This window comes from Acomys russatus, chromosome 15, assembly GCF_903995435.1.
Source record: "Acomys russatus chromosome 15, mAcoRus1.1, whole genome shotgun sequence".
NCBI lineage: Eukaryota > Metazoa > Chordata > Mammalia > Rodentia > Muridae > Acomys > Acomys russatus.
The window spans coordinates 32,911,671-32,939,026 of NC_067151.1; the positions used below are offsets into that span (position 1 = coordinate 32,911,671).

At 36.1% G+C, this 27,356-nt stretch overlaps 1 protein-coding gene across 7 annotated transcripts in view; it reads right to left on the reverse strand.

Moving 5' to 3' along the window:
- Positions 1–27,356, reverse strand: part of Nbea (neurobeachin) — a 657,568-nt gene that overhangs the window by 296,095 nt on the left and 334,117 nt on the right. For 5 of the 7 annotated variants that reach the window (XM_051157177.1, XM_051157179.1, XM_051157175.1 and 2 more), the window contains 3 exons: positions 21,248–21,686; positions 6,963–7,117; positions 4,772–4,898 (listed from right to left, as the gene is read on the reverse strand). In XM_051157177.1, the coding sequence (XP_051013134.1) occupies positions 4,772–4,898; positions 6,963–7,117; positions 21,248–21,686 (721 nt within the window). Of the gene's footprint in view, positions 1–4,771; positions 4,899–6,962; positions 7,118–21,247; positions 21,687–27,356 lie in introns of those variants that run through there. The other 2 variants (XM_051157174.1, XM_051157178.1) reach the window with 2 other exon arrangements.

Consider the following 27,356-nt stretch of genomic DNA (forward strand, 5'->3'; position numbering starts at 1 on the left):
ACCAAAAATATGAGCAAAACATCAAGTGGCATTTTAATAGTAAATAACCTTAATTTGTCATCATAAACTATTACGATGCAAATATTAAGACATCTGAGGAAATAGAAGACTAAGGCTCACTTCACAAAGAACAAAGAATGATATTCTCTTCAGGAAAAAAATACGAAAGCCTGAAAACATGAAATGAAGTATATTTCAAATCTATTTCCAAAACACAGAGGCCCACAACTTTGTATCTGATCAGAAAATCATTACAAAATAAAAGCAAAACTAGGAGCTTTTCTTTTTCTTTCTTTCTTTTTTTCACTAGAAGCTTTTCAAGATAACAAATGTTGGGGAAATATTTGCAGCTAGCTTGAACTGTTTGAAGAAGTTCTTCTAGTCAGAGAATGAGTCCTGAGAAAAACCCTAGATTTACATAAATTAAGAGTGCTGAACATAATAACTACAAGTAAACTAACTTTCTTGGGCAAAACCAATAGCTAAATATTGTTCTTTAAATTTATCTATTTACTTTTATTTTATTTTATTTGCATGCTGGGAATTGAACCCGACAGCAGCATGCATGCTTTGTAAGTGCTATACCTCTTTGCCATAAGTCAGCTCCATCAAGCTATTACAAGTCAGATGCATGAGCAAGATGCACGATGAATTAGCATCAAGGGCTGGAAGAGCATTCAGCTGTAAACCATTACGGGCAAATAATACTACACAATTCTAACATAAAAATACTTCAATATTTAGAGGTGAAGGAAACAATAAATCAACAATGGAGAGACAGAGAAAGGTGTGGAAAACTCCATTAACTCAACACAGGTACTGGAAGGAAGAAAATTTTAGAAAAGACTACAAAAGTGATAGTTACCAAATCATTCCTTACATTAAAGATAAACTGTCTAGATTTGGTAATTAAAATATAACGACTGTCAAATGGATTTTTATATAGGATCTATCAATACAATGTATAAGAAATCCTTGTTTTAAATATGAATATAATGGACACATTTTTAAAAAGTAAGGAAAAGAATTACCATTTCTGATGACTCTTTATTAAGATAAAATCATGCAAGAAGCTGAATTGACTTAAGATGAGAAGATGAGAGAACTCAAACTATGTTAATATATTATAACTTTAGAATTGTAAAAATATTACATCTTTTATGATAAAAGATTGAGTGAATGGACATGATATAAGTTAACTGAAATCAGCGTACTTCGTTTGTTTTTTTAAAAAGTAAGCCATTGCTAACAACACTCTTTTAAATGTGGGATGACCAACTAGTTAGATAAAAACAACTTAGATGCCTATCCTTAGTACGATGGCTTTTTCTCCTGCAGCTTTGAAAAAATAATAAAAGGACTGGACAAATACCAAACCAAGCCAGTACTTGGTGACACACAGAATGGATTCAGGCAGCAGGTATTGGACCATGACTCTGAATCAAAAGAAACCTAAGAAAGTAATTGTGGTGTTTGCACTATTCCTCACACAAAGACGTGTTCTGAAGTTAGTTGAGTGACTGAGAAATTGGGTAGAAGCTTAACTGATGTTCACAGGTTTGAAGACGGGAATTCACTGATATCCTCTATACAGTAGCAGGGAGCTATAAAAATTGTGGTAATCTTTACTGAATCAAGATCATCTAGTATCGGTAGTATCTCCATTGCTTGTCAGGAAAAACTCTCAATTATTTTTCTGTAAAGATAATTATCGTTTTGTACTTCCATACTGTCTTATACCTTCAGCCATTTGCTGCAGCTCCTTCACATTTTAGTAGCACTAAAACTGCCAAAGGCATTATCTTACCACATGAAAAATAACTGAGAAACTACAGAAAGAATAGAACAGCTATGTACTATTTCAAATTCTAAATTATTTATTACAATTAATAATTAAGTTATTATAAATAACTAAATGTTATTACAAATAAGAGGAATATAAAAGCCCGCAAAACATAAAATCAATACACAAAAGTCAATTGCTTATCTCCAAGTAACAAATGCACAAGGAAATGTCCTCCCTGTTTTAGCGGTACCTGCTATGACTGGCAAAGAGATTGCTGATTTGCCCTATACTTGTACAACTTACTTTCATTTGGACTTCCTCAAATAGTTCAACCTAGCTGTGCACTGTCTGACTGCTTTGTAATTTAAAAATACTGAAAGGAATATAAAAAAGGATTCCTAACTCAGAACGCCACCAAAGGCTTGGAAGTTATTTTAAAGGCACAAATAAACTACAAGATATCAGTGTCTGACAGACACCGCTGATGATGAACAGGAATAGTTTACTAATGCTCCATAACCCGAAACAACTAACATACCCATAGTAAAAACAACTAACATACCCATAGTAAAAACATCACCAATTTTGTTTGTTTATAGAAACAGACGAAAAAATTGAACTAATGTACTTAAGAGCAAACCTCAAAGTTTACCCAGCTGTTTACCTAAAAACTGTATCAAACAGGTCATGGATCTAGCCATCAATGGGATAACTACAGGACTTTTAGGAGGAAGAAGGAAGAATACAAATCTTTGGGATTGATAAAGATAATTTAATTATTACATAACTCATAAATAACAAAAGAAATGATTGAAGACAAAGGACATCATAGAAATTGCAAAGTTCTAGCTCTCATCAGTCTATAGAATGAGACAATGGAATGCATGCAGCTGACAAAGGATATCTATGCAGAGTAAACTGATAGCTCCAACATAATGTAAGAAAACCTCCATTTTAAGACAGAGGAGTCAATGACCCGTAAACACAGGGAAAAATAAAACACTAAAAAGCATTGAGAACAAATGAAATTTAATTATCCCACTATTAAAAAATGCAACAACAGCAAGTACTGACAAACGTAAAGCATGGAATGCTTTATACATTGTCACAGAGTGTGCAATGACAGCCACTCTGCAAAATGGCTCGGCAATATCTCATAATTTTAAGCATATACTTACTGTCCAAACAACAAATTTATTTTTTGTTTACTCAATAGAAATAAAAAGAAATGTATTAGGAATCCTAAGACTTAGAAATTCCTAAATCCTTATTTGTAACATGCCAAAAAATGAATCAACAAACCAATAAGTCAAATAAAGAAAGGTTGACAAGAACCAGTACATATTGTATGGGATATTGTATGAAAATAAAATTATGAAAGGCATGTAAGTGTTTATTTGTGACAGCAATGGGTAAATTATGTACAGAAATGTAGAAATTTCTGAGGTGACAAATACATTTTTTTTCATTCTAACTTGCAATATAGCTTTACCCGAATATAAACTAGAAAAACTAATTTAAATGTGCATTTTGATCATTTTTATTGAGTTTCAGTCACATAAAAAATGATCTCAATGAAACTGAAATGAAAATTAACTTGAGAAAATATAGAAAAATATTAAATTCCCATTTTATTCAAAATCAGAAACATTAAGACTCACAGAAAGCAAACTATGAATCATTGCTAAGAACCACTGGTTTAAGAGAAACTAAAATTCGTAAAGAAATATTTGATGTTCACAGTTTGGAAAGGAAAACATTGAAAGAGAATTAAGGGTCCAATGCGCTACAGAAATAGGCTCTAAAGACCTTTCCTAAGGTAAAATCCACACCCATTTTTAACAATGGACATTTGAACCCTGCTTCTGAAGTTCTAAGAGTAGGAGTGCTGAGAACAACTCTGACCTTCTCATGAGAAAGGGGAATGACCAAAGACTTCCGTCAAGGCCCTTACTGTCACTAGTAAACCTGAAGCTAATTTGGCAGCTTAGTAGATGTACAGAGCAGAACTGAGTGTGAAACTCACATCAAGAATAGAAGGGCAGGATTTATGACAGAAGTGGAGGATTATGATGTAAAAGGTCTTCAAACGAGGGGGCGCAGTCTTTCTATCCTTGTTTTTTGTTACACATTTGTCACAAAAGCCACTCCAGCAGCTTATGCACCTCAATAGAAAGATCTGGGCAAATGTAGGCAGGGGCTTGTACAACACAAAAGGCAACCACAAGCAAAAAAAAAGATGAAGTGAATTTCTCCAGATATATTGATCAAAAGAGAGGCCATACTGAAAAACTGCAAAAAACTGGCCAAGATGAAAATGAACTGGCATTCTATTTTTAGCTGCTGAGTCAGTAATACACAGAAAAATAACATGGCATAGTCTAGACATATTAGACACAAAACCCAGGCAGCAATTCCACTCTGAATATTTTATTTGCCTAACAGATACGTACAGTAGCAAAGCATGCACCACATAATAACAGATCCCCATATTGTTGCTCATATGAAAGCGTTATTTAGAATAGATAAAAACTTGAAAATTCTAAATGTCTATACACTTCATAATGCGGGGCAGTACATTCAATGAATCATCACTCACAATGAAAAAATAGTGTTGGCTATTTGTGGTCCAATGATGCATATTACATAACAAAGTTTATGGCTTAAAATGTTATTAATCAGAGATGATTGATTCCTACCATGCTATCTTTGCACATCTGAACTATTGCACGTACTATACAACAAAGAATTAAAAGCTCTGTAAGCAGTCTTAATCAAGACCCCTCAGTTTGTGTTTACATACATAACAACGGATTTTAGTAATTTCCTCAAGTACCATGATTAGGCAGTTATTAGTACATTAAGAGTATGTGGCTAACTGATATCCTAAGAATGTTTATCTCCTGTGAACCCCCTACCGAATATTTCACTGTGTCTTAAAGAGGGAGAGTAAAAGAGGTGTAAGAAACAAAGGACCATGCATACCTCATGTTCTCAGCTGAATCTTCAGGCATTGGGGCTACGGTTTGTACAGCTGGAAGGTTTTTGCTGGTAGCACCATTCACAAAACTAGAAGAGGAGGAAGAGGAGGAGGACCCTGAATCCACAGCACCTGTTCCCAAAATAATAATTTCAGTTTTAAATATAAATGTATATATTTAAATAGAAATTATTTAACAAAATAATGTTATTTCTTCATTTTTATTTGATTTTCAAAAATAACTCATCATAATTTCTAATGATAATTTGACAATTTAAAATTACTTGGTCATTAGTATACAAATAAATTCCATGATTTTAAGTAATGGATATTACATTAAAATTCAGTTGTTTTACTTATGTTAAGCTAACAAAATTACATGTTTACAAATGGGTGTAAATAAAAAACATCAACAGATGAAAAATTCTACATTAAGTGAAGCTGATAAAATGATGCAAATTTAAATGTAAAATTTTTAATCCCCCTTTTAATGCTATGTTGTAATATTCTTAGCGCTTATGATCTAAGGCATAATTTCAAAAGACTGGAAACATAATTTTATCATAATTTCAGCATTAAATTCTGACATTGATAAAATGATTGCCTCAGAAGGTCTATCATGAGTTCAACAGTATCTGATTCTAAAATAATGAGTTCTCAATGATATGAAAATGCTGTTTTAGGGAAGATGTTTTTATGCCATGTGAGTACATCAAAGAGCTGTGGAGTTGAGGGACACCTAGTGTTCCTAAGTATTATATCTCATGCTAATTCCAACAAAGTGAGTTGCTCACTGGATTCATACTGTAAGTGCTATACAGTGTCATGTGCCACCATCCAAAATGTACACTGTGCTCAACTGTACATGTCAGCTCACTCCAGCATCTCAATGATCAAATATTAAGGAGGAAAGTTATTGTTTAGGTAAATTTTATTATACTATATATTTTATACTGTCAAAAACTTATACTGTTATATATCAATTGCTAATTTTTAAAAAGAAATTACAAGAAAGGCAACTTGTCTTATACAAAGACAAAAAGTGCTTTAATATTTTCAGTTTAGTGCAGTCACAAGAAAAATAAGGGCTTAATGTACTAGACATTACTAAGTATTGATTCACTCTACTACTATGTGTTAAAAACTGAAAAAATAAACTTACAATTTTCCAATGCTATTAATGATGTTCCCTAATTGAGACATATACATGCTTAAGAGAGGGTTCTACTTACTACACCCCATAAATATGAGTTCATGGTATGTCAGACTCAGGTGGCATGATAAACAAGATAGATACAGAAAGCACAAAAAGAGCTACAAAATCAATAGAAATGGGAAGAATCTAAGTCATGATAATAAATGGAAAAGTTCAAGGCTATACAGTTTGGAGAACAGAAGACTACTATAGTCAGGGAAGGAAAGTCAGGGATCATCTTGCGTTGTATAAATACCTAAAATGAAATCACAAAGATTTGGGTAAGGATTTATTTAGCTAATAATCAACAGGAACATTTCTGGAAATGAGAGAGAGAAGAGACAGAGGGAGGGAGAGGGATTGATTTTAGTCCGGTTTAAAATTTTACAGGAATTTGTGGTTTCTAGGATCATAGGAAATATCTGGACAACAAACTAATTTATATTTATAGGTTGTAACTGTATCTAATTAACAATATAAATTACTTCAGTGTGAGGTAATGGTCTTTATACGCTCTTTTAATGAAGTTGAGGCTCTTCTTGCATTTCACCAAGTTCTTGGGGAACTCTGCCTTTCCTTGAAAGATTTAGCAAAGGACACACCTTAGGGTTCAGTCAGAATATCCATGTTCTAGCACTAGCATGTTTGGTGCACCTTGGCATGCTTTAAATGTGTATTTTCACCTGTCATTCTCCAGTATCTAAATCAGCTTTTGCTCCCCAAATGAATTTCAATAATTTGATTTACCCCAAAAATAGAAAATGATGTTTTGAGATAGCTCAAAACAAAAACAAGTACTCTCCCCTGAAATGACTGCTGTGCCTGTGTCCTAGAGCCATCAAAAAGTTCTGATAAGTTGTTGCACAGGGCAGAGCACACTAAAGACTAAACTAACTGTAGATGTTCTGGACTTTTTAGTTATTAAGTTTAAATGGGATAATGAAAATACAGCAAATGGAGGAAAAAGGATGAAGCTTCACAAAAGTCTATAAGGACGATACCTGTCGTGTTAATCATACTTTTTGGTGTAGCTCCAGGGGCAGCAAATATACTTGAGGTACTGCCTGTTGGCAGCCCGCTTCCCGCAGCAGTGGCTCCCACAGTGGTGACAGCTAGACTACCTGGAGGTGGCTTCTTTACAGGCACCACCACACTCCTGCAGAGAAAGACAGAAACAACACCAAAGCATGAGAAAAAGTCTGTCCCCATGATGCAACAGCAGATACAAAAGCCAACATGGAGTCCTGCTCAGCTCCATCTCCTCAGTCCTTTCCTCTCCCTGCCTGACCCTTTGCACTGTTAAACTGCAAACCAAACTTCACTGGTGAAAAGAATAAAGAATTTAAACGAACACTCAGAGGTTTCTGACATTAAATATATATTTGGTAAACACTAGTGTAGAACCTGGAATTTGCAAATCTTCTTAAATGGCAAATGAAAAAATAATTATAAATGGAGAAGTAGGTGCCCTCATTCAAGTAAAAGGGCCATAAAATTGGACGACCAATGGTTTATTGAGCTAAAGAGAGAACTGACTCCTCATATTCCTCAGATCCTCAGGCAGTGTGTGCACGTACATAAACACACTCATATAACACCATATTATAAAAATTGTCATACAATTATAAAAAGAGCAAAGAAATGTTTGATAGCCAAATTGGAAAATATGATGCCGGAAAATGAAGTGAGAGATAACAAAACCAGCAAGAGAATGAAGAATTTGTATTTTAGTTCTCTGATCAAAATTAACACAAAAAAAATTCTGGTGATACCACATGTATACAGCTAAAGTGCCACTTAACTTTAGTAACACAGAAACTGAGATATGTGGATGTTGCTCATTTTTAACATAAAAATTCTAAAATATAATCAGTAACTGTATTCCTTGCTATAAAGGCTTATTGCTCTAAAGTTATAGCACTTCAAACTTCATTTCATAATATCTCCCAAGTACTATTCAACTATGGTTGATTTTCAGAAAACGATTCACCAGATGATTTAAGTTCAAATGCAAAGCATAAAAACTAGTGCCTGACAACATGAAAATCTCAGTGTCCACTCGCTCATTAAATATCTGTATATTCTATTATTAATATGCTCATTTTATTGTATATTTATTTTTCTGGACTGTCGTTGTCAAGTTGTCATAAACCCTCATGAAGGCTCTTCTTCAGCAGGGTGGCAGCAATACTTCTACAAAGTGAAAAGCTATTCTTGTAAGCTGCGTTGTACTTTCGATTAAAATTAAGTCCACTCAGTGAAACTATAAGAACATAGCATTTTCAAATTCAAACTTCTTAACTTTCCTTAACACAAACTTTTCTTTTTCAGAGGTAATTTTGTTAATTTCTTAAGGTTTTTTTTTTTTTTTTTTTTTTTGAGACAGGGTTTCTCTGTGTAGCCCTGGCTGTCACAGACTTGCTTTGTCAAGCTGGCTGGCCTTGAACTCACAGCAATCCATCTGCCTCTGCCTCCCAAGTGCTGAGATTACAGGCGTTCACCACCATGCCCAGTTATTAACTAAGTCAATATTAAAAATTTAAATTTGTGAATGATTATTATTCTTAAAGAGCTCTTATAACTTTTGAAGACTAAAGTTTTTATAATCTTAAATAATATTAATTATCCCGTAAGACACTCTCCTCTTCCTCTCTCAGAATACTTCTTTCCTTTTCTTTCTAGTGATGCTCAAGTCAAATGCTTTAGGTTCAATCTTGAAGTCCCAACTTTCTGATAATCTAAAACACACACTGTCCTTTTAATCTACCTTGTCTGTTCCCTCATCTAGTGATACTATTTACTTTTCCAAGATGAAGTATTTCATTGTAGAAAAAATACACAGTGAGATACCAGAGAGATGAGAGATAAACTGAATCATCTTCAAGGTGCCTAATTTTAAATCTAGTTTCTCACTATCAAAGATGGTACTCAGACGTAACTGGGACGATGAAAGGAGGATGCGCTCAGAATGAGTTGATCAATTATGAGGTACCTTAGAACTATTAACAACTGTCATCACTCTCTAACTCAAGGAATTTCCTACCTACTAGACCTAAGGTGCCTAGTTCAAACATATATGACGATAAAAAATGGAGAGAAAATACTGATAAATTTGGTTTATCATCAAACCTTCTCTCTAGGACTAAGAATAATATGAAGCATGCTACTTCATTGAAATTCTAGCAAGAAAACAAAAACACCAATTCTTTTTTTCTTCATTTTTAAAATTAATTTATTCTTGTTACATCTCAATGGTTATCCCATCCCTTGTATCCTCCCATTCTTTCCTCCCTCCCATTTTCCCCTTACTCCCCTCCCCTATGACTGTGACCAAGGGGGACTTCCTCCCCCTTTATATGCTCATAGGGTATCAAGTCTCTTCTTGGTAGCCTGCTATCCTTCCTCTGAGTGCCACCAGGTCTCCCCCTCCAGGGGACATGGTCAAATATGAAGCACCAGAGTACGTGTGACAGTCATACCCCACTCTCCACTTGCTGTGGAGAATGTTCTGTCCATTGGCTAGGTCTGGGTAGGGGTTTGAAGTTTACGTCCTGTATTGTCCTTGGCTGGTGCCATAGTTTGAGCAGGACCCCTGGGCCCAAATCTGCCTATCATAATGTTCTTCTTGTAGGTTTCTAGGACGCTCTGGATCCTTCTACTTTGCTATTCTCCCATGCTTCTCTCATGTAGAGTCCCAATAGGATGTCCTCCCCTCTGTCCCAGTTTCCTGGTAAGTGAAGACTTTCATGGGACATGCCCCTTGGGCTAGTATGCAGATATAAGTGAGTATATAACATTTGAGTCTTCTGCTTCTGGGTTAACTCACACATTATGATCATTTCTAGCTCAATCCATTTCTCCACAAATTTTGGGAATTCCTTATATTTAATAGCTGAGTAGTATTCCATAGTGTATATGTACCACAGTTTCTTTATCCATTCTTCTACTGATGGACACTTAGGCTGTTTCCATGTTCTGGCTATTATGAATAAGGCTGCTATGAACATGGTTGAGCAAAGTTTCTTGTTGTGTGCTGGAGCATCTTCTGGGTATATTCCAAGGAGTGGAATAGCTGGGTCTTGAGGAAGCCCTATTCCCAGTTTTCTGAGATAGCACCAGATAGATTTCCAAAGTGCCTGTACTAGTTTGCATTCCCATCAGCAATGAAGGAGTGTTCCTCTCTCTCCACATCCTCGTCATCATGTGGTGTTGCTTGAATTTTTGATCTTAGCCATTCTGATGGGTGTAAGATGGAATCTCAGAGTTGTTTTGATTTGCATTTCCCTGATGACTAAGGAGGTTGAGCACTTCTTTAAGTGTTTCTCAGCCATTTGATATTCCTCTGATGAGAATTCTCTGTTTAGTTCCAAGCCCCTTTCTCAATTGGGTTATTTGGTTTGGTGGTGTTTAATTTCTTGAGTTCTTTATATATTTTGGATATTAGGCCTTTGTCAGATGTAGGGTTGGTAAAGATCTTTTCCCAGTCTGTAGGCTGTCGCTTTGTTCTCTTGACAGTGTCTCCTGCCTTACAGAAGCTTCTCAGCCTCATGAGGTCCCATTTATTAATGGTTGACATTAAGGCCTGGGCCGTTGGTGTTCTGTTCAGGAAGTTGTCTCCTGTGCCAATATGTTCCAGGCTCTTCCCCACTTTTTCTTCTAAGTGACTTAGTGTGTCTGGTTTTATGTTGAGGTCTTTAATCCACTTGGATTTGAGTTTTATGCAAGGTGACAAATATGGGTCCAGTTGCATTTTTTTACACATAGACATCCAGTGAGACCAGCACCATTTGTTGAAGATGCTATCCTTTTTCCATTGAATGGATTTGGCTTCTTTGTCAAAAATCAAGTGACTATATGTGTGTGAATTCCTATCTGGGTCTTCGATTTGATTCCACTGATCAACTAGCCTGTTGCTGTGCCAGCACCATGCTGTTTTAATTACTATTGCTTTATAGTACAGTTTGAGATCAGATATGGAGATTCCTCCGGAGGATCTTTTATTGTACAAAATTATTTTAGCTATTCTGGGTTTTTTGTTTTTCCATATGAAGTTCAGAATGGAACTTTCAATGTCTTTAAAAAATTGTGTAAGTATTTTGATAGGGATTGCATTGAATCTGTAGATTCCTTTTGGTAGGATGGCCATTTTTACTATGTGAATTCTCCCGATCCAAGAGCAAGGAAGATCATTCCATCTTCTCATGTCATTCTCAATCTCTTTCTTCAGAGTTTTGAAATTTTTTTCAAACAAATCCTTCACTTGCTTAGTTAGAGTAACTCCTAAATATTCTGTATTGTTTGTGGCTAATGTGAAGGGTGTGGTTTTCCTAATTTCTTCCTCTGCCAGCTTGTCATTTGTGTATAGGAAGGCTACAGACTTTTTTGAGTTAATTCTGTATCCAGCCAATTTGCTGAAGGCCTTAATTTGACAATGCATTATTAATAAAATTATTCTATATTTTTCTCCATCTCTCAAAATTCTTGTTGATAAAGAAATATTGACTCAGTTGATAAAGCACTTGATGTGTTAGCATGAAGACTTGAACTGGGATCTTCTATAGCTCTGTGCAAAGCCTGGCTCAAGGCAGGGTCTCATACTCCTTCGTGTCACCCCAATACTGGGCAATGGGGAGGCTGAGGCAGGAGGGGTCCTGGGTTTGTTAGCCAGCCAGTTTTGTCAAATTGGTGAGCTCAAGACTAGTGAGAAGCATTGTCTCAAAAACCCCAGTAGATTGAAGTGCCAGGGTGGGTTGGTATTCATTGTGGAGGGGCTCCTCTTCTCAGAGAAGGGAAGGGAGTGGAGAAAGAGGAGGGAGAGGGCTGTGATCAGGTTATAAAGTGATTAAATAAATTAATAAAAAAAACTCCCATCAAGAAGAACTGAGAAGTTCACTGACATCAATCTCTACACACACACACACACACACACTCAGTTGGCAGTGCTGTAAAATGAATCTATAAATGGTATGAAAAATAGCATCGCCAATTTGTAACTAACACATCATTGTCATAATTACCAATTATGGGCAAACTTTCTTATAATAAGCTCTCTAGAGCATCTAGGAACATATATCAAAAATGTCTTATCCTGTGTCGAACATACAAGAAATATAATGAAATATTAGTAGAAAAATTGTTATGATACTCTGCTATGCTTGCAGAAAGGAACCTAGCATAACTGTTTTCTAAGAGGCTTCACCCAGCAACTGATGAAAACAGATGCAGAGACCCACAGACAAACAATAGGAGGATATCAGGGAGTCTTGTGGAAGAGTGGGAGGAAGGACTGAGGGAGCCGGAGGGGTCAAGGACACCACAGAAAGAACTACAGAGTTAACTAACCTGGGCCCATGGTGGCTCACAGAGACTGAACCACCAACCAAAGAGCATGTATGGGCTGAACCTAGGTGCCCCACACATATGTAGCAGATGTGTAGCTTGATCTTCATGTGGGTCCCTTAACAACTGGAGTGGGTGTTGTCTCCAACTCTGCTGCCTGCCTTTGGATTCCTTTCTCATGGTTGTGCTGCCTTATCTGGCCTCAGTGGAGAGGATGCACTTAGTCCTGCTGCAACTTGATGTGCTAGAGTGGGTTGGTACCCTTCTCCAAGGAAAGGGAGAGGGGGAACAAGGGGAGAGGGATGTGTGGGTGAGACTGGAAGGTGAGAAGGGAGGGGTCTGCGATCAGGCTGTAAAGTGGTTAAATAAATTAACGATGAAAAAGTTTATCATTAACAAGCAAACATCTCAAACCCCTGCAGCACTGTGAAGCCCATCAGTGACACAGCACTGAGAGTGCACTCTAGGTGCCCTAACCTGGCTTAGACGTCTGAGGACTGCTAGCCGTGTGGGATGGAGTGTGTGAGTCTCTGTCAGCTCATTTTTCTTCATGGTTACAATGCCATTCCCAATGGCTTGTACTGCACAAGACTGCTGTCAGAGTGCTGGCACAGCACCTGCACACTATAGATCATCACTGCACTTTATGCTACTGATATTACCATGGAACCCTCAAAAGTGCTGATGCAGCCCAGGTCTACATCAGCAATGGTACCCAGACTGAAAGAAGCTGTAATCTTGTGGCATTCTGCCCTTGTTGTCCTCATAAGTGAAAACTAAGAGCAGTTTAAGGCTTTGTATTTCAACAGTAACGACAAGTAATATATCTTAAAGGAAAATTTACAAATAGAACATAAACAGTATTATAAAACCTAAAAGGACTAAAAAATAAAGTAACTTTGAATGAATCTAAAGATACGTAATAAAATAAAACCTGCATGTATCTGAAAATATCAAGTTAGGGACCAGGAGCCCCAGGAAATCACTGTAATACTCACCAATTTCCAATGGTAAGTATGCTCAAATGGCTGATGACCATGTGGCAAGTGTGCAACTGATTTTAAGAGAAAGGTGAGTTTTACTGGTTTCACATATTTTTATCAGTAATTTTATGAATTTGTGAAGACAAACTGCTTTAGTTATTATGATTAAATTATTTGCCTAGGATCACAACCCTGAATATTTTGTGCCTAAGATCCTACAGTCCTGCTCCAATCCCAAAGCTAGGTACGGATTTTTCCCAATTCCCTTACCACCTTTCCTAAGATGCTATGCTAACCTTGCCCCAGCAATGGCTCTCTTACTTCTCCAGAGGCTGCCTAATACCCACCTGATTTGCTCAAGACTCTATGCTTGCTATATCTATTATTTCTCCTCCTGAGGCCACTTAGGTCCTGGCATGACTTATGCTGGACTCCATGATAAACTTACCTCAGGTTAGAGCCCTCTCTTTTTCCTCCATAGGAAACTCAAGAACCCCCTTCCTTCACTAGGACCCCTTGACACCTCAGTTTTATGGCTGGCTCTGAAGAAAGTGACCTGACCCAGATTTAATATAGTGATCAAAGTCTTGGCTACAGCAGCAAAGCAGGAGAAAGAAATAAAAGAGGTACAAATAAGAAAAGAATTCAGAGAAGTCTTGTTTGTTGATGATATAAGTTTATATATGAGACCATAAAGACTTGCCTATACCACTCCTAGGACTAAATATTTTTCAACGAAGTGTCAGGAAACAAAATTAGCATACAGAAATCATTGTTCATTCTCTATACCAATAACAGATATGATGAGAAAGATACCAGGATAACAATTTCATTTCACAATAGAAAAAAAAAAAAAAAAGGCCAAGGAAATGAAGGAAGACACTAGAAGACAGAAATACTTCTTTTGTTCATGAGTTGTTAGAATTCACAGTCTAAAAAAGACCTAATAAATGAGTCCCCATGAAACTAAAAACCTTCTATACAGCAAAGGAAAGGGTGAATCAAATGAAAAGGCAACTGACAGAATAGGAGTGTCCTGGCTAGTTTTGTATCAACTTGACATATTTGGAATGCTCAGAGAGGAAGCCTCCATTGAGAAGATGCCTCCCTAAGATATGTCTATAGGAAAGCCTATGGGGCCTTTTCTTAACTAGTGATTGATATGGTGGGCTTAGTCCATTGTAGATGAGCAACCTTTGTTCAGGAGGACCTGGGTTACATAAGAGAGTAGGCTGAGTAGGCCATGAAAGGCAAGCAAGTAGGCAGCCCCCCTCCTCTACGTCAGCTCCTGCCCTCCAGGTTCCTACCCAGTTTGATTCCCTGTCCTGACTTCCTTCAATGATGGGCTATGACATGGAAGTGTAAGCCCAATAACCTTTTCCTTCCCTACATACTTTTTGGTCACGGTATTTCACTGCAGCATTAGAAACCCTAACTAAGACAAGCTTGTACCAGGAGTGGGGTATGGTTGTGACAGGGCTGACCATGGTGTTTGTTGGTAGTAAGGGTTGCTGTGATCATGGTATCTCTTCCCAGCAATAGAACACAGAATGCAGAGTACTACTGTGACAGACCTGACCATGTTGTTTTGGGGGAAGACTCTGGAAGACACTGGAACTTTAGCTAGAAAAGCCACTGAGGGTTAAGAGTGCACTGGTGTGGGTTCTGTTGGAGTTTGGAAAATAAAAAAGTTGAGGGCAATGCAGCTGATGGAGGCCTGGCTTATGAAGTTTCAAAATTTTACTGGAGTCATTTGTTATTTTGATTGAACAAGGAAAAAATCTTTTTCAGCTACACAACAATCAGAAGATTAATAATAGACTATACTAAGAAAAAAGCAAGCCCAGGACAGCCAAGGCTACACAGAGAAACTCTGTCTTGAAAAAACAAACAACAACAACAACATTTTTTAATTAAAAAAGACCAACCAATCAAAAGAAAGGTCTACAGATAAAAACATAGAATTCTCAAAAGAACTACAAATGACAGAAACAAAAACAAATCAATATCCATTTTTAAAAAGTGTTCAATATCATTATCCATCATGAGAATGAAGAAAAATATACCTTGAGATTCCATCTCACCCTATTCAGAATGGCTAATACCAAGAAACAAAAGAGAACAAATGCTGGTGAGGATGAGAGGGTAAAGAACCCCTTACGCACTGGCAGGAGGAGTACAGATTGGTACATGGACTATGGATCAGTGTGAAGATTCGACAAAACCCTACAAATAGAACTGTCATATGCCTCCGCTATTCTATTCCTGCGTATATACACTAAAGACTTAATACTATTCTACAGAGATATTTACTAATCAGTGACCACTGTCACTCTATTCACAAAAGCTAGGAAATCGAACCAGCTTATATGCCCAACAACTGATAGATAATGAAAATATGCTTCATACACACAAGGGAATGTTATTTAGGTGGAAACAAATGAAATTCAGAGGTAAATGGATAGACCTGGAAAATACGTGAAGTAACTGATTCTCAGAAAACCTCATACCAATATTCTTTCTCACTTGTATATCCAAGGTCAAAGGATTTTGGAAATAAATACAGAATTGCTATTCCTCTTGGTTTCTCTTAAGAACTAAATGATAAGATCCTGTCACAATGTATATCACATACACTGGCTGCATGATGGAGAAACATCAAGCTGGAACTGAGCTGGAAGCTTCCTCTTTGCTGGGTACCTCTTAGAGTATTTGTAGGTGTGATCCAAACTGCTGGGTGAGAAAAGGTATTGATGCCTGTGAACACTACAACCCACAGGATAAAACAGCGAGGCAAGATGTGCTCACTACTGTAATAGTGCCACTACTGCTATAAGTGTAAATAACTTTACTCTGATTAAAGATGATTTCTTCTCCATGCAAGGGGATCCATACCTGATAGGGTAAACCCTAGTAAAAAAAAAACTTACAGGAAGTAACAGACCCTGGATGTAGAATGGAATACAGTTGTTTAGCTAAGTTGGAGCAATATTAAAGTACCTTTTAAACATTTAGGTTTATATACAGACAAATACTTTAATCAGAGAAGATGCTTTCCAGTGACTGACAGTAAATACAGACTCATGGATGGACAGTGTGCTTAGTATAAACAATGGATGAGTGATCAGCTCTTTAGAAGACACCCTCTCCAAGGCTCAGGGAAAAGTGTGGACAATGGAGTAGAAAAAAACATGGCCGCGTAAGACAGGGAGAAAGGCTGTGAGAAAGCATTGCAATTGCTAATTCTCAGCAACTACGATGACTGCACAGAAACTGGCTCACATTTGGTGGGCCCAAGTGGAGGACAGAGCAGAGTCCACTCTTCACTGCTGAATTATTTGCCACTGACAGATTCAAGGAGCAGGAGAATCACAGCCTGAAGTTGTGTACACTCTGGTGACCCCTCCAGACTCTAGAAGACAGTTCCAAAGCCCTCACAGATGGTCTGGCTGAACTAAATAAGTCACAAAACAAACTCAAAAGTGATGAACCTGGGAAAGGCACTGGTAAGGAGTGAGTGGCTAACAGGGACAGGAAAGAGGTAAAGGAGGAAAGGTGGTGAGAATAATCAGAATGCACTATACAAACCTATGAAACTGTCAAATAAAGGAATCAATAATATAGAAACATGTCTCTGGCATAAATATGCAAAGACTTCATTGCAGTGGATGTCACCTAAAAATGAAGAGGACACTGGGAGGGAACAGCAAGAACAGATTATATAGAGGTCAAATATTAATAGGTAGATTATTACACTTTGTCCAAAAAGGCTTATGTAAAATAACAGAAGCTGAGCAGAAAAAATAATGTGCTAAATACTTTGGGAATTGTAACTGTTAGTGAATTTCATGAGATACCACAGGGTTATTGATCTAACACTTCATCTATTACGCTTCCACACTTGATAAAATATTGGAATATAAAAAAAATATTGGAATATACCAGTAAAATGTTCAAAAATCATATTTCATAAATGCATCACTAAAAGCATACTTTTAAAATTTTAATTCATTTAAACTGTCTATGTGATGCCAAGAAAGGCAAGGCAGCACAGGGTACAGTCACATAATCAAAACTCCATCACACCCACTTTACTCCAGACAGAAGAAAGCCAGAAATTACAATGAACTATTCGACTCATAAAAGCTGGCAGGTATATGATTGATTAATTTTCAATATGTTTACTTTTTTAAAATAGTATAACCAAAACAGATTATTCAGCAAACAAAAAGAGGTAGGAACATAACATCAGCACAAATAATTATACATTTAACAAGCAATCTTAGTCCTATGGTTAAAGAAGTAAGATCTACTTGTGAACATGGCTTTATTTCATCTTCTATATATTTTTATTTTTATCACTAAAGGCAATGTTAAAAAAATCTAAGGAAGTGAGAATATACCCACACTCAGCTTATACTTTGTTTAAAATAGAAAACCTAAGTAAAGTGTTTATTTGGCCGTATTTATTTTAACCCTGAACTTTATTTCAGGGATGTTCTTTCTTCAGAAAAGAAAACACTTTGGAGGCAAAATACATTATTAGTTTGCCCGACTACATCAAACCTAGTAATATGAACACAAAAGATGTCTGTAAAACAAGAAAAGATGACATATAGTATATAGCCGACTATACTGGGTTCTGTTAGTCAAGGAAGCAATACAATTGCAAGCTTTCTATAATATTATAAATTTAAAATTTCTAAAAGAAAAGTAACAATAGAAATATACCAACAATCACATTTTCTTTATTTATTATCTCCCCAAGTTAAGCATGTGTAGTGGAGTTTAATGTTAGCTAAAAAAGTGTAGTAGGTGGGGCCAAAGCCTTGTTGGCAGATTTGGAGAAAAGCTAACCGTGGCACAGTTGGTGCCAGCATGACTAGCGCTATTAACAGACCACAGTCTCCTGGTAAGTCTACAAGAGATACAGTGTTGGTAGAGAATTTCCAGATGACGACACTAAACTTTGTTGTTAGAAACAAAACCATCATAACTGTTTTCACTCAATAATAAAGATCCTGTGCACTCTCCACACACTGTGTGCTTACTGCAGAATGGTTTGGGAGACACAGCTTGGGTAATTCAGTGTAATCAAAGACATGTTTTTAAATCTTCACAGATACTACAAGGATGCAAAGACATCTATTTAAAGAAAAACAAATTGAAGAAATTAATTCTATAATAAGTGTGTTTATTAGACCTAAGCATTTCTAAAATTTGATGTTGCTATTTATATATTAAAAATTATAAACTTTAAAACACTGAAATTCTTCATTGCTCCAACCTAAGTGGGAAGAAACAACTAATGTAGATGAGTGAGCAGAACTCTCGTCTCTAAAGTTGTTTGTACAAGCTATTTCCAAACTTATAGTCTAGAGAAACCATAAGAAACACATTGCTGCAACGACTGCAACAGACCATTAAGCAATTGGTTGACAAAAATATCCTGGATGATTTCCAGTACAGTTACATAGTGCTAGATAAAGAACTGAGCAACTGAGTTTACAGCTATTTCAACTAAAAATAAAAACAAAACATTTTATGTATAGAATAAGCCTTGTGGCAATTCTGTTTGACATGGGAGCTTTCTGGGTTTTCATTCTAAAGACTGTCATCTTGTATCCCTGTTTCCAGGAATTCAATCTACTGTTAAAAGACATGTCATAACTTGGATTTCAGACCTTAGTGTTTCAGAAATACGCTTATATACCTCATAATGCAATTACAGCTACCTTAAGACAGATAAGGTAAATATTAGCAATACACTGAACATATAATTGAAAATGCAGCAGTCCAGGAGTTCTTGTGGGGATGATATCTCTGAAAGGCTGCTCAAAGCTTCAGAGTTTGAAGTTAAATTTTTGATGTTGTCACTCTCAATCTCGTGAATGGCTGACAGACAATCAAGCCCGTCTGGCTGGCTGGCAGCTCATTTTGCTGGCAGGTGGCAAACAATTAGACACACCAATTTGTGCCTCCTGATGACATTAAAGCATGAAACTAAGTTGTATGCAGGGCCTAGTGATTTGTGTGAAAGCATTTCAAAAATAATACTCCTCGCCGTGGCAACTCATTTCAGACTGCCACCTCCCATTATGGCTTTGAGCAGTGAAGACGACAGACTTGAGTTACGTGCAGCGCAAGGCCGCTTCTGTTCAATCCGTCATCAGTGCCCCTGAGACCTCAATCCCCTCCTTTCATCAATATCACCTCATCATTTACATTTGCTAGGACTTGAGCTGCTGCATATATTAACTACACTGAGACTCTTCCTAAAAAAGAATAAAAACATAAAAAACATGCTTTGTACTCTTCCATTTCTTTCTAGTTAACAGTTTAGAATAATGACTCCATTCCTACTGCATTTTGCACAAATGCTACCAGGAACAAATGAAAAGTCTTATTGTTTCTAAACAACATTCTGGAAAGTATAAGTGCTATAGCTAAGAATAGTGGCCATTCAGGTGACAGCTGCAAGTTTTAATGAAAATATCTGAATAAAAATCCAAATCAACACAAAAATTTGCTTAATTATACTGAATCCTCTTCTGCAAATCTCAGTAATTACCTAGCCTTATTCATTTGTATTTTGACAAAATGTAAAGATATAATTTAAAATTAAATTGGACATCTTTAACTATCTTATTCATTTCTGGTATTTACTATTTAGACACTGATAGTCTTACACACATATAGAAGGCATACATTGATACAAACACACAGGCATAAATACACTCATGCCCACACACATGAACTGGACATGTTAGATAGACATAGAATGGAAAACACCGGAAGGATCAATCACCATATAAATAAACCTGAGAAAACAGTTAACTATTTAATAAAAACTTTCAGAAAAGCATTTTCTACATTTCATAGTCTTATAATTTGCCACATCTTAGAAACTTTTAATAATCATCTTTATATAAAGGTTGTGAAAATTACATTATCTAACTACTCAATAATATATTAATATTACTTACTCTGTTTTGCTTATATATCTTGATATTTTAGCTTTAAGAAACACTGAATCTGAAACTAAATCCGTGTCATTAAAGGTGAGAGCACATGCTTATTAACCATCTCTCTCACACACAAATTTTTGTTATGAAGATACGTTTTAAGAATCAAACAAATTGTTCACCCATACAGTAAGCCTACACCTTTAGTGTACATATCAACATATATACGTAATTTAAGCTATACGGCAAAAACAGCACTAAAGTGCTCTTGCTAGTAATTCGTGCACATCTGCAGTAGTTCCCTGATGCTACACTTGATTTAAATTGTAAAATATATTAAATATAAGCATTCTTTATATCTATAACATTTTATTTTGATTCTTTGAACTACACAATTGAATATATAGTGGGTTAGAAAAAGGAATCAGTTGCTCTTAAATGTTTTGAATGATTTTAAATTTAAATGTAGATAGATGCCCAGGTTATAAGTTTGAAATCATAAAAATGCCTTTCAAAATATTTATTTTTCAAATAGCTGGCAAAACAAATGCTTTATACTGATGAAAGAATTATTTTAGGAAAATAATCACAAACTGATTTTTTTATCTTTTTAAATAAAGATCAATTTAAAAGTTAAAATTAAATGTGGCTACTTAAAGGAGGTTATTTAACCTATAACAATTATTGCGATATTTTAATCCTATAATAGAATTTGAGAGTCAGAATAGATTTTGGAAAGAGTTATCCTATCCATTTCATACAGAGAACAAAAAAACAAAAGAGAAAAACAGCCTCAGTTATTCCTCAGTGATAGATTCTAACTTGGTGCTGGGTTCACTTCTGGTGTGAATGTATATTGCCTCACCCGACTCAATCCTGTACACTAGCACTTTGACAGTGTTTCTCATTCATAAATGAGACGCTCTTGAGAGCCTCTGACTGTTTTGTAAACAGGGCCTAATGTTCCTTCTATGCCTGGATAAGAAGGTAAGTACATACCTATCAAAGGAATGAAACTGCATAGGAAGAATAGCTTGCGCTTCTCTCTTCAGTGCTGGATCTGGGTATGGAATAGGCTCAGGTCCACATTCAGCAATCTCAACTGGGGCAGCCACAAGACTTTTCAGTATCTCCTTGACATTAATGCCTTTGGTTTGACTAATGCTAGATATGGATGGTGCAGGCTTCAGCATTTCACTGGGATGTTCAGTTAAGCTCTCCTGTGACTTCTTTACTTCAGATGACAAAGTGGATAAAAGCTCGCTCATTGCATCAGGACCTGCAGCAGTCTCTAGCTCTGCCCCATCCAGGATGCTAGCCACCTGCTCCTCTCCCATTCCGGAATCCGTGTGAGGAACTGAACTTTCTAGCTGTATGTCTTCACCAGGGGTTGGTGTTTCCTTCTCCTTTACAGTGTCTGGAAACGTAGCAGGTGTTTCTGTAATGAAAGAAATTGGTCTAATCAAAAGGTTTCATGTGCAGGTAAGAAGCAAGTGAAATTTCCTGGGTATATTTGAACATGCACAGCACAACTCAGCTCAGATACAGCATCCATATGCACCCACCATTTGTTTAACACAATACCAAAACAATACCAGTTCTTAACTGTCCGACATTATCCTAAAATACATCGTTAAGAGCATAACACAACCAATTTCTTAAAGCCATTGTAAACTTCCCCTACTATCCATTGCTAGCTCTCAAGCAAAATATAAAAAAATCCTGTTAGTTCCTTAAAAATTACTATTGTCCTTAAAAATACAAAGTCATCTTTAATACCTTTTTTGATGTTTCATAAAAATGTCTAAAATACTTAAACTAGCTGAAGACATTATTGTAAAATTACAGACAACTATACATTTTTTTAAAAATATGAAATTTATCAAGTGGTTGTTTAAAAAAGATACATCCTTTATTTGTACCATAGTGTGTCACAAGAAATTAGTCGATATGTATCTTTATTAACAATCATTTTAGAAATGTTTGATTAATTTTTGTGGGTAAATATTAATTTCCATTTATAAGAGCTAAGTCAGAAACATATATTTATCTTTATGAACAGGAATTGTGCAATTACTAATTAAAGTGGATGAAAAGAAAAATATCTTTAAAACGTCAAATCTGGGCCAGTACGACTCAGTATGAAAAGGTGCGTGACAACAACTCTGATAACATGAATATGATTCCTGTAACTCATATAAAAGGAGATAATCAACTCCTGCAAGCTGCCTTCTGATGTCTGTACCTACAATGTGCATTGCAATAGGGGTGTGCATACAAGTGCAGACACAGAAACACACACACAGAAACACACACACACACGTTCAATTGGAAGGTTCAATTCCAATTACACAAATGTCAACACGAAGTCTTTCATAAAAAATGTTATCAAATTCTAAATAACATCTGAAAATGTACTTGATCTTAGTAAAACACACACACACACGTATGTATATGCAACAGTCTTTAACTTAAATCTTTGTGTGTGTATGTGTGTGTCTGTATTCAAGACAGGGTTTCTATATGTAGCCCTGGTTTTCCTGGAACTTGCTCTGTAGACCAGGCTGGCCTTGAACTCAAGAGATCCACCTGCCTCCCTCTCCTGAATGCTGAAGCTACAGGCAGGCATGCCCCACCACATCCTGGCATCACTTAAAAACATTTTGAAGATGAAAAACCAGGCATTAAGAAGTCAGACATGAAAAAAAAATAAGTTATACATGAATTATTACAATATAGATATTTATGAAATTGTTGATTTTTTCCTGTATTTTAAAAGGTTATGCTGGTAAGAAATCAGAGAACTGCAGCCCTGATATGAGCACCCAGATCAGAAAACCTCTTGTGAGACTAGCTAAAGAAAACACAGAGGAATGCCTCTGCAACGATACTGTCACGCACACAGATCTAAGCTGCTGCACAACTGCCCACGCATAAGGGTGAACTATTATGTAACGGTTCAACTCATGGGCTCAGCTCTTGGATTTGTAGTTAAAGAACTGCGGGTCTGGTGAATGCAGAAGAATATCATGACATAAACATGTGATTTTATTAACTTTTCCAGATTAATTTCAGAATCATTTTGCTATATATCAAGAGGCAAAGAAACTACTCTCCCTTTTTTATTTTGACTAGACTTATAATGAAGGTTATGCTTTAATTCAGCAAAACAGTATCTTTTAATTCACATTTTTCACTTCACAATATTCATTTTCACAGATTAAAGTACATATATCTAACAATGTAATGTTATAGAATAGTCATTCCTATATTTATTACATAGGTTTAGTTTTGCTTATTTGTCAAGTTTTATGAAAAAAAAAGATTAATCTGCAAAACTAGGGAAAGAATATTCATTCAAACACCAAATAATCAAGAAAAAATATACTAGATGTCTCTTGTACTGTTTAAAGATTAAAAATTAAAATAATTATATAGGTTTGGAGGATTTATTTTCAGTACTACCAGGAAAAGTAGCAGGGAAAATGAGTTAAAACCATAGCTATGACTGAACAAAAATAAAACCTCATAAGAGAAACTCAAGGCTAAAATTAAAGTTATAGCATTGGGAATAAAGAAGATATAAAATCAAGATATTAGTTTTGGAATATATTTTAGAAGAATAAAGGATAATAAACTACTGATAAAAATATGCACAAAGGAGAGCAGTTCAGAAGACACGGATTCTGCTCTGATCACTGGAGTCTACAGAAATTCTGGAATACTTGTGCTTGGAAACCAAGAGAAGAATAGCCATAAGTTGTGGTGACATTCATACCAACTTGATAGTAGATTTTTGGAAGCCGATTCCTTAGGGATACAGAGAGAAAATGGCTGAGGCCATTCAACTGCAGCAAGAGACCAAGAGACCACTGAAAAGCAGTCAAGACATGTCCATAACATAGGCGAGGGAATGTAACTGAAATGAAGGAACTTCCAAAACACCACCACCACCACCACCACCACGTCAGTGACAGTTACCACCATCCTCAATTTAATCTCGCAGTTTAACCATCAGAAAGTATGTGGAATATACTCCAGTCCTCATCCTGAATTTACAGTTTAATAGAATGAAGTCCAGAGATTAGGCCTTACAGTAACAGGATATTCAACGATAGTATTGTATGCTTTGCATTAGAAGCTACACATAAATTTAAAAATTTTAATTTATATTAGACGGAAAGAGAAGTATTTTCCCAGTGTACATCTAAGAAAACAGTATCTTCAATTTGTGGTTTCTGAACTACCAATCCTCAAATATTTTTCAAAATTTATTAGTTTACTCATGTTTGTGTGTGTATACAATTTTTTGTTTGAATCTATGAGAAAAGAGGTGTTTTAGTTAAGTTTAATATTGCTGTGATGAAACACTTTGGAGCAAAGTAACTTAAAGAGAGTATTTGATGGGTGTGTGTATGTATGCATGCATATACCAAGGTGGCCAGAAGGACACCAGATCCCTCACAGCTGGGGTTACAGACCTTTCTGGAAGGTCCTACTTGTTGGGTGCTGGGATTTGGAATCTGTTCCTCACAAAGTACAGCAAGTACCCTTCTAAATGCTGAGCTATCTATCACTCCAGCTCCATAGTTAAATACCATTTACAGCCAACTCTCTCTCTCTCTTATCTGTTCAGGTAACTGACATTCAATGAGCATTAAAAATCTATAATTTATAAGATACTTAAAAGTCAATATAATGTTAGCTTCCAAGGTATTATGAAAATGTATTAATTTTCAATTAAAACCCCAGAAATCTTCAATAGTAAAATATTTTAAATAGCTCATAAAAGTTGTACATCAATAAAAAGTTTTAATTTTATTTACTGAGTCTGAATGATTAAAAACTGAGTAATAATTTTGCAATTTTAGTAAAAATTCTATACAAGTATTTTAAAGCAAACTTTGACTGTGTTATACAGAAAAAAAATGCTCCAAAAATATAAGAGCAATTAAAGAAAGCCAGATTACTCATTAAATACCCCCACCTTAATTTCTCATTGCACCTTAGCACCCCTTATAGAGCATGTTCTGTCTTATATCCTCTGAGGGTTTAATACAATGACTTTAATAGAAAGTCAGCGATGTCTGTGTGGCCATACTAACAACAGCGTCATGTGAGTTTGCAATAGCTCTCATTAGCTCTCGTAGCAAGAGGCCAACCAGCACACAAAGCGGAAACACTGCTGGCCTGAGTAAGCTTGTCAGAAGCAGGCAGTTGGATGCCAGATGCCTCTTAGTGTTTTTCATTGAATGTAATGAATTCACCTAATGTATATTGAAAAAAATATATGAGGTTAAGTTCAACAAATGACTTGAGATTTACAAGCTTACCTCATCCATCAAAGTCTTTTCCTCAAAATTCCTGTTTCACAGTGGTTGCAGTATGTTTGACATATTAAAGTACCAAACTTGCTTTTTTCTAAACTTTCTACTTGCAGTCTAAACAAAGTGAGACTACAATGCAGGGTAATTACTCACAATTGTATCCTACAGTAGAGATATCAAAAGTATATAGCCTTGGGGATCTAATTTATTAATAAGCAATAGACCCAAAATAGACAAAAGGAGATAATAGGATCACAAATTAAGAAAACCTTTCAGTGTTGTGACCACACTGCCTAGGTGTGGTCACACTGATTCTTCTCTACTTATGGGCCACTGAACATTTTACACAGGCTCTTATTTCCTCCTAATTCATTTTCACAGGTTATTTTTTTACTGCCTCTTTCTCAATCCTCTCTTGCAAGACTCTCATATCATCACTGGCTCATTTCATATTTGAAATCAACGAGACTTCACTTGATCTGGAGAGCCAGAAGTGGCCTAACTTCAAATATGCTAATCCTTCCTGTTGATAGCTCAAACTTCCTGAATTCCTCTAGTGAACTTCCCATTCCAGTTGCTGTAATTTCGAATCCAGACTTTCTATTTGTTCTTTAACATATATTTTTATTTTTGATTCTTCCAGCCTCTTTGCACACTATGTCAAGACACTATCCTCATACTTTCAACTCGGCAGAAGACATTCCTTTTAATTATTTGCACCTATAACTGTCTACTTAAGAACACATTTCCAATACCTGGGCTTTGTGAGTATCATTTTCTGACAATTACTTTCTGCACTGTCTGTACTGATAATATATTTCTGCTCTTGGCTTTTCTCAGAGCTTTTAATTTTAAAGTAGATGTTTTAAATACCAAGGACAGCTGGAAATCCAACCCCTTCCACAGAGTCTGTTGTTACTCTATTGACTTTTTAGAATTTTATAAAACCTACTTATCATCTATTGTCAAAAGTTTCTGCTCAGCTATGCTAGAGGTAACCTAATGGCTGTAGACATTGCCTGGAAAGTCTTGAACCCCCAAATCACACAATCTTCTCCATAGGTTCTGGTTGTGTGCTTGGACAGGATGCCTGCACTCTTAAGGGTGCAATGCATGAAGGTCAGTAAGGGGGAAAAGACTGGTGCTCCTAGGTCTTTCTGAACCAGGTACATGGACTTCATTCATAGATATTCTTTTTAAGAGGTTAGCCAGGTAATTTTGTTGTCATTGTTATAAACTGTAGCTATAGGTAGTGAGTGATGATAGTTCCAACAAATGTTTTTATTTCCACCCAGCCTATGAAGCAAACAATTAGTTCTATAAATGGAGATTTTCAGGTTCTTCTTATCAGCCCAGAATCCTCTATGTTCTAAGAACTACAAACCTTACCAACCCACTTTGCAGTGGCTACTCGCGGCTGGGTTTTACAACCTCCACCAATCACCATGGTTGCCTGATCTCTGCTTTCCAAGGCTACTTACTACACAATTAGGGAAAGCAGACAGCAAAAGTGTAAGGTAGATCATTATTCAGCTTGCTCTCTTCTAAGAGCTCCACAAATTTTCTCTTTGGGTTGTTTTATGTCTTTTATTAGTTTTTAGAGCACCGAGGAAGGTGAGTTTCGCCATTTCTGCCAGTGCTCTCATAGCCTTTTCTGGAAAAGCAGTGTTATGTGTTTAAAATTTCACTTTTAATATAGTTACAATTTCAACATCAAGATTATCAAAAAGTACTTATTATAATTTCCTTTTCCGTTTTTCTTTAGTCTTGCCTTGTATGTT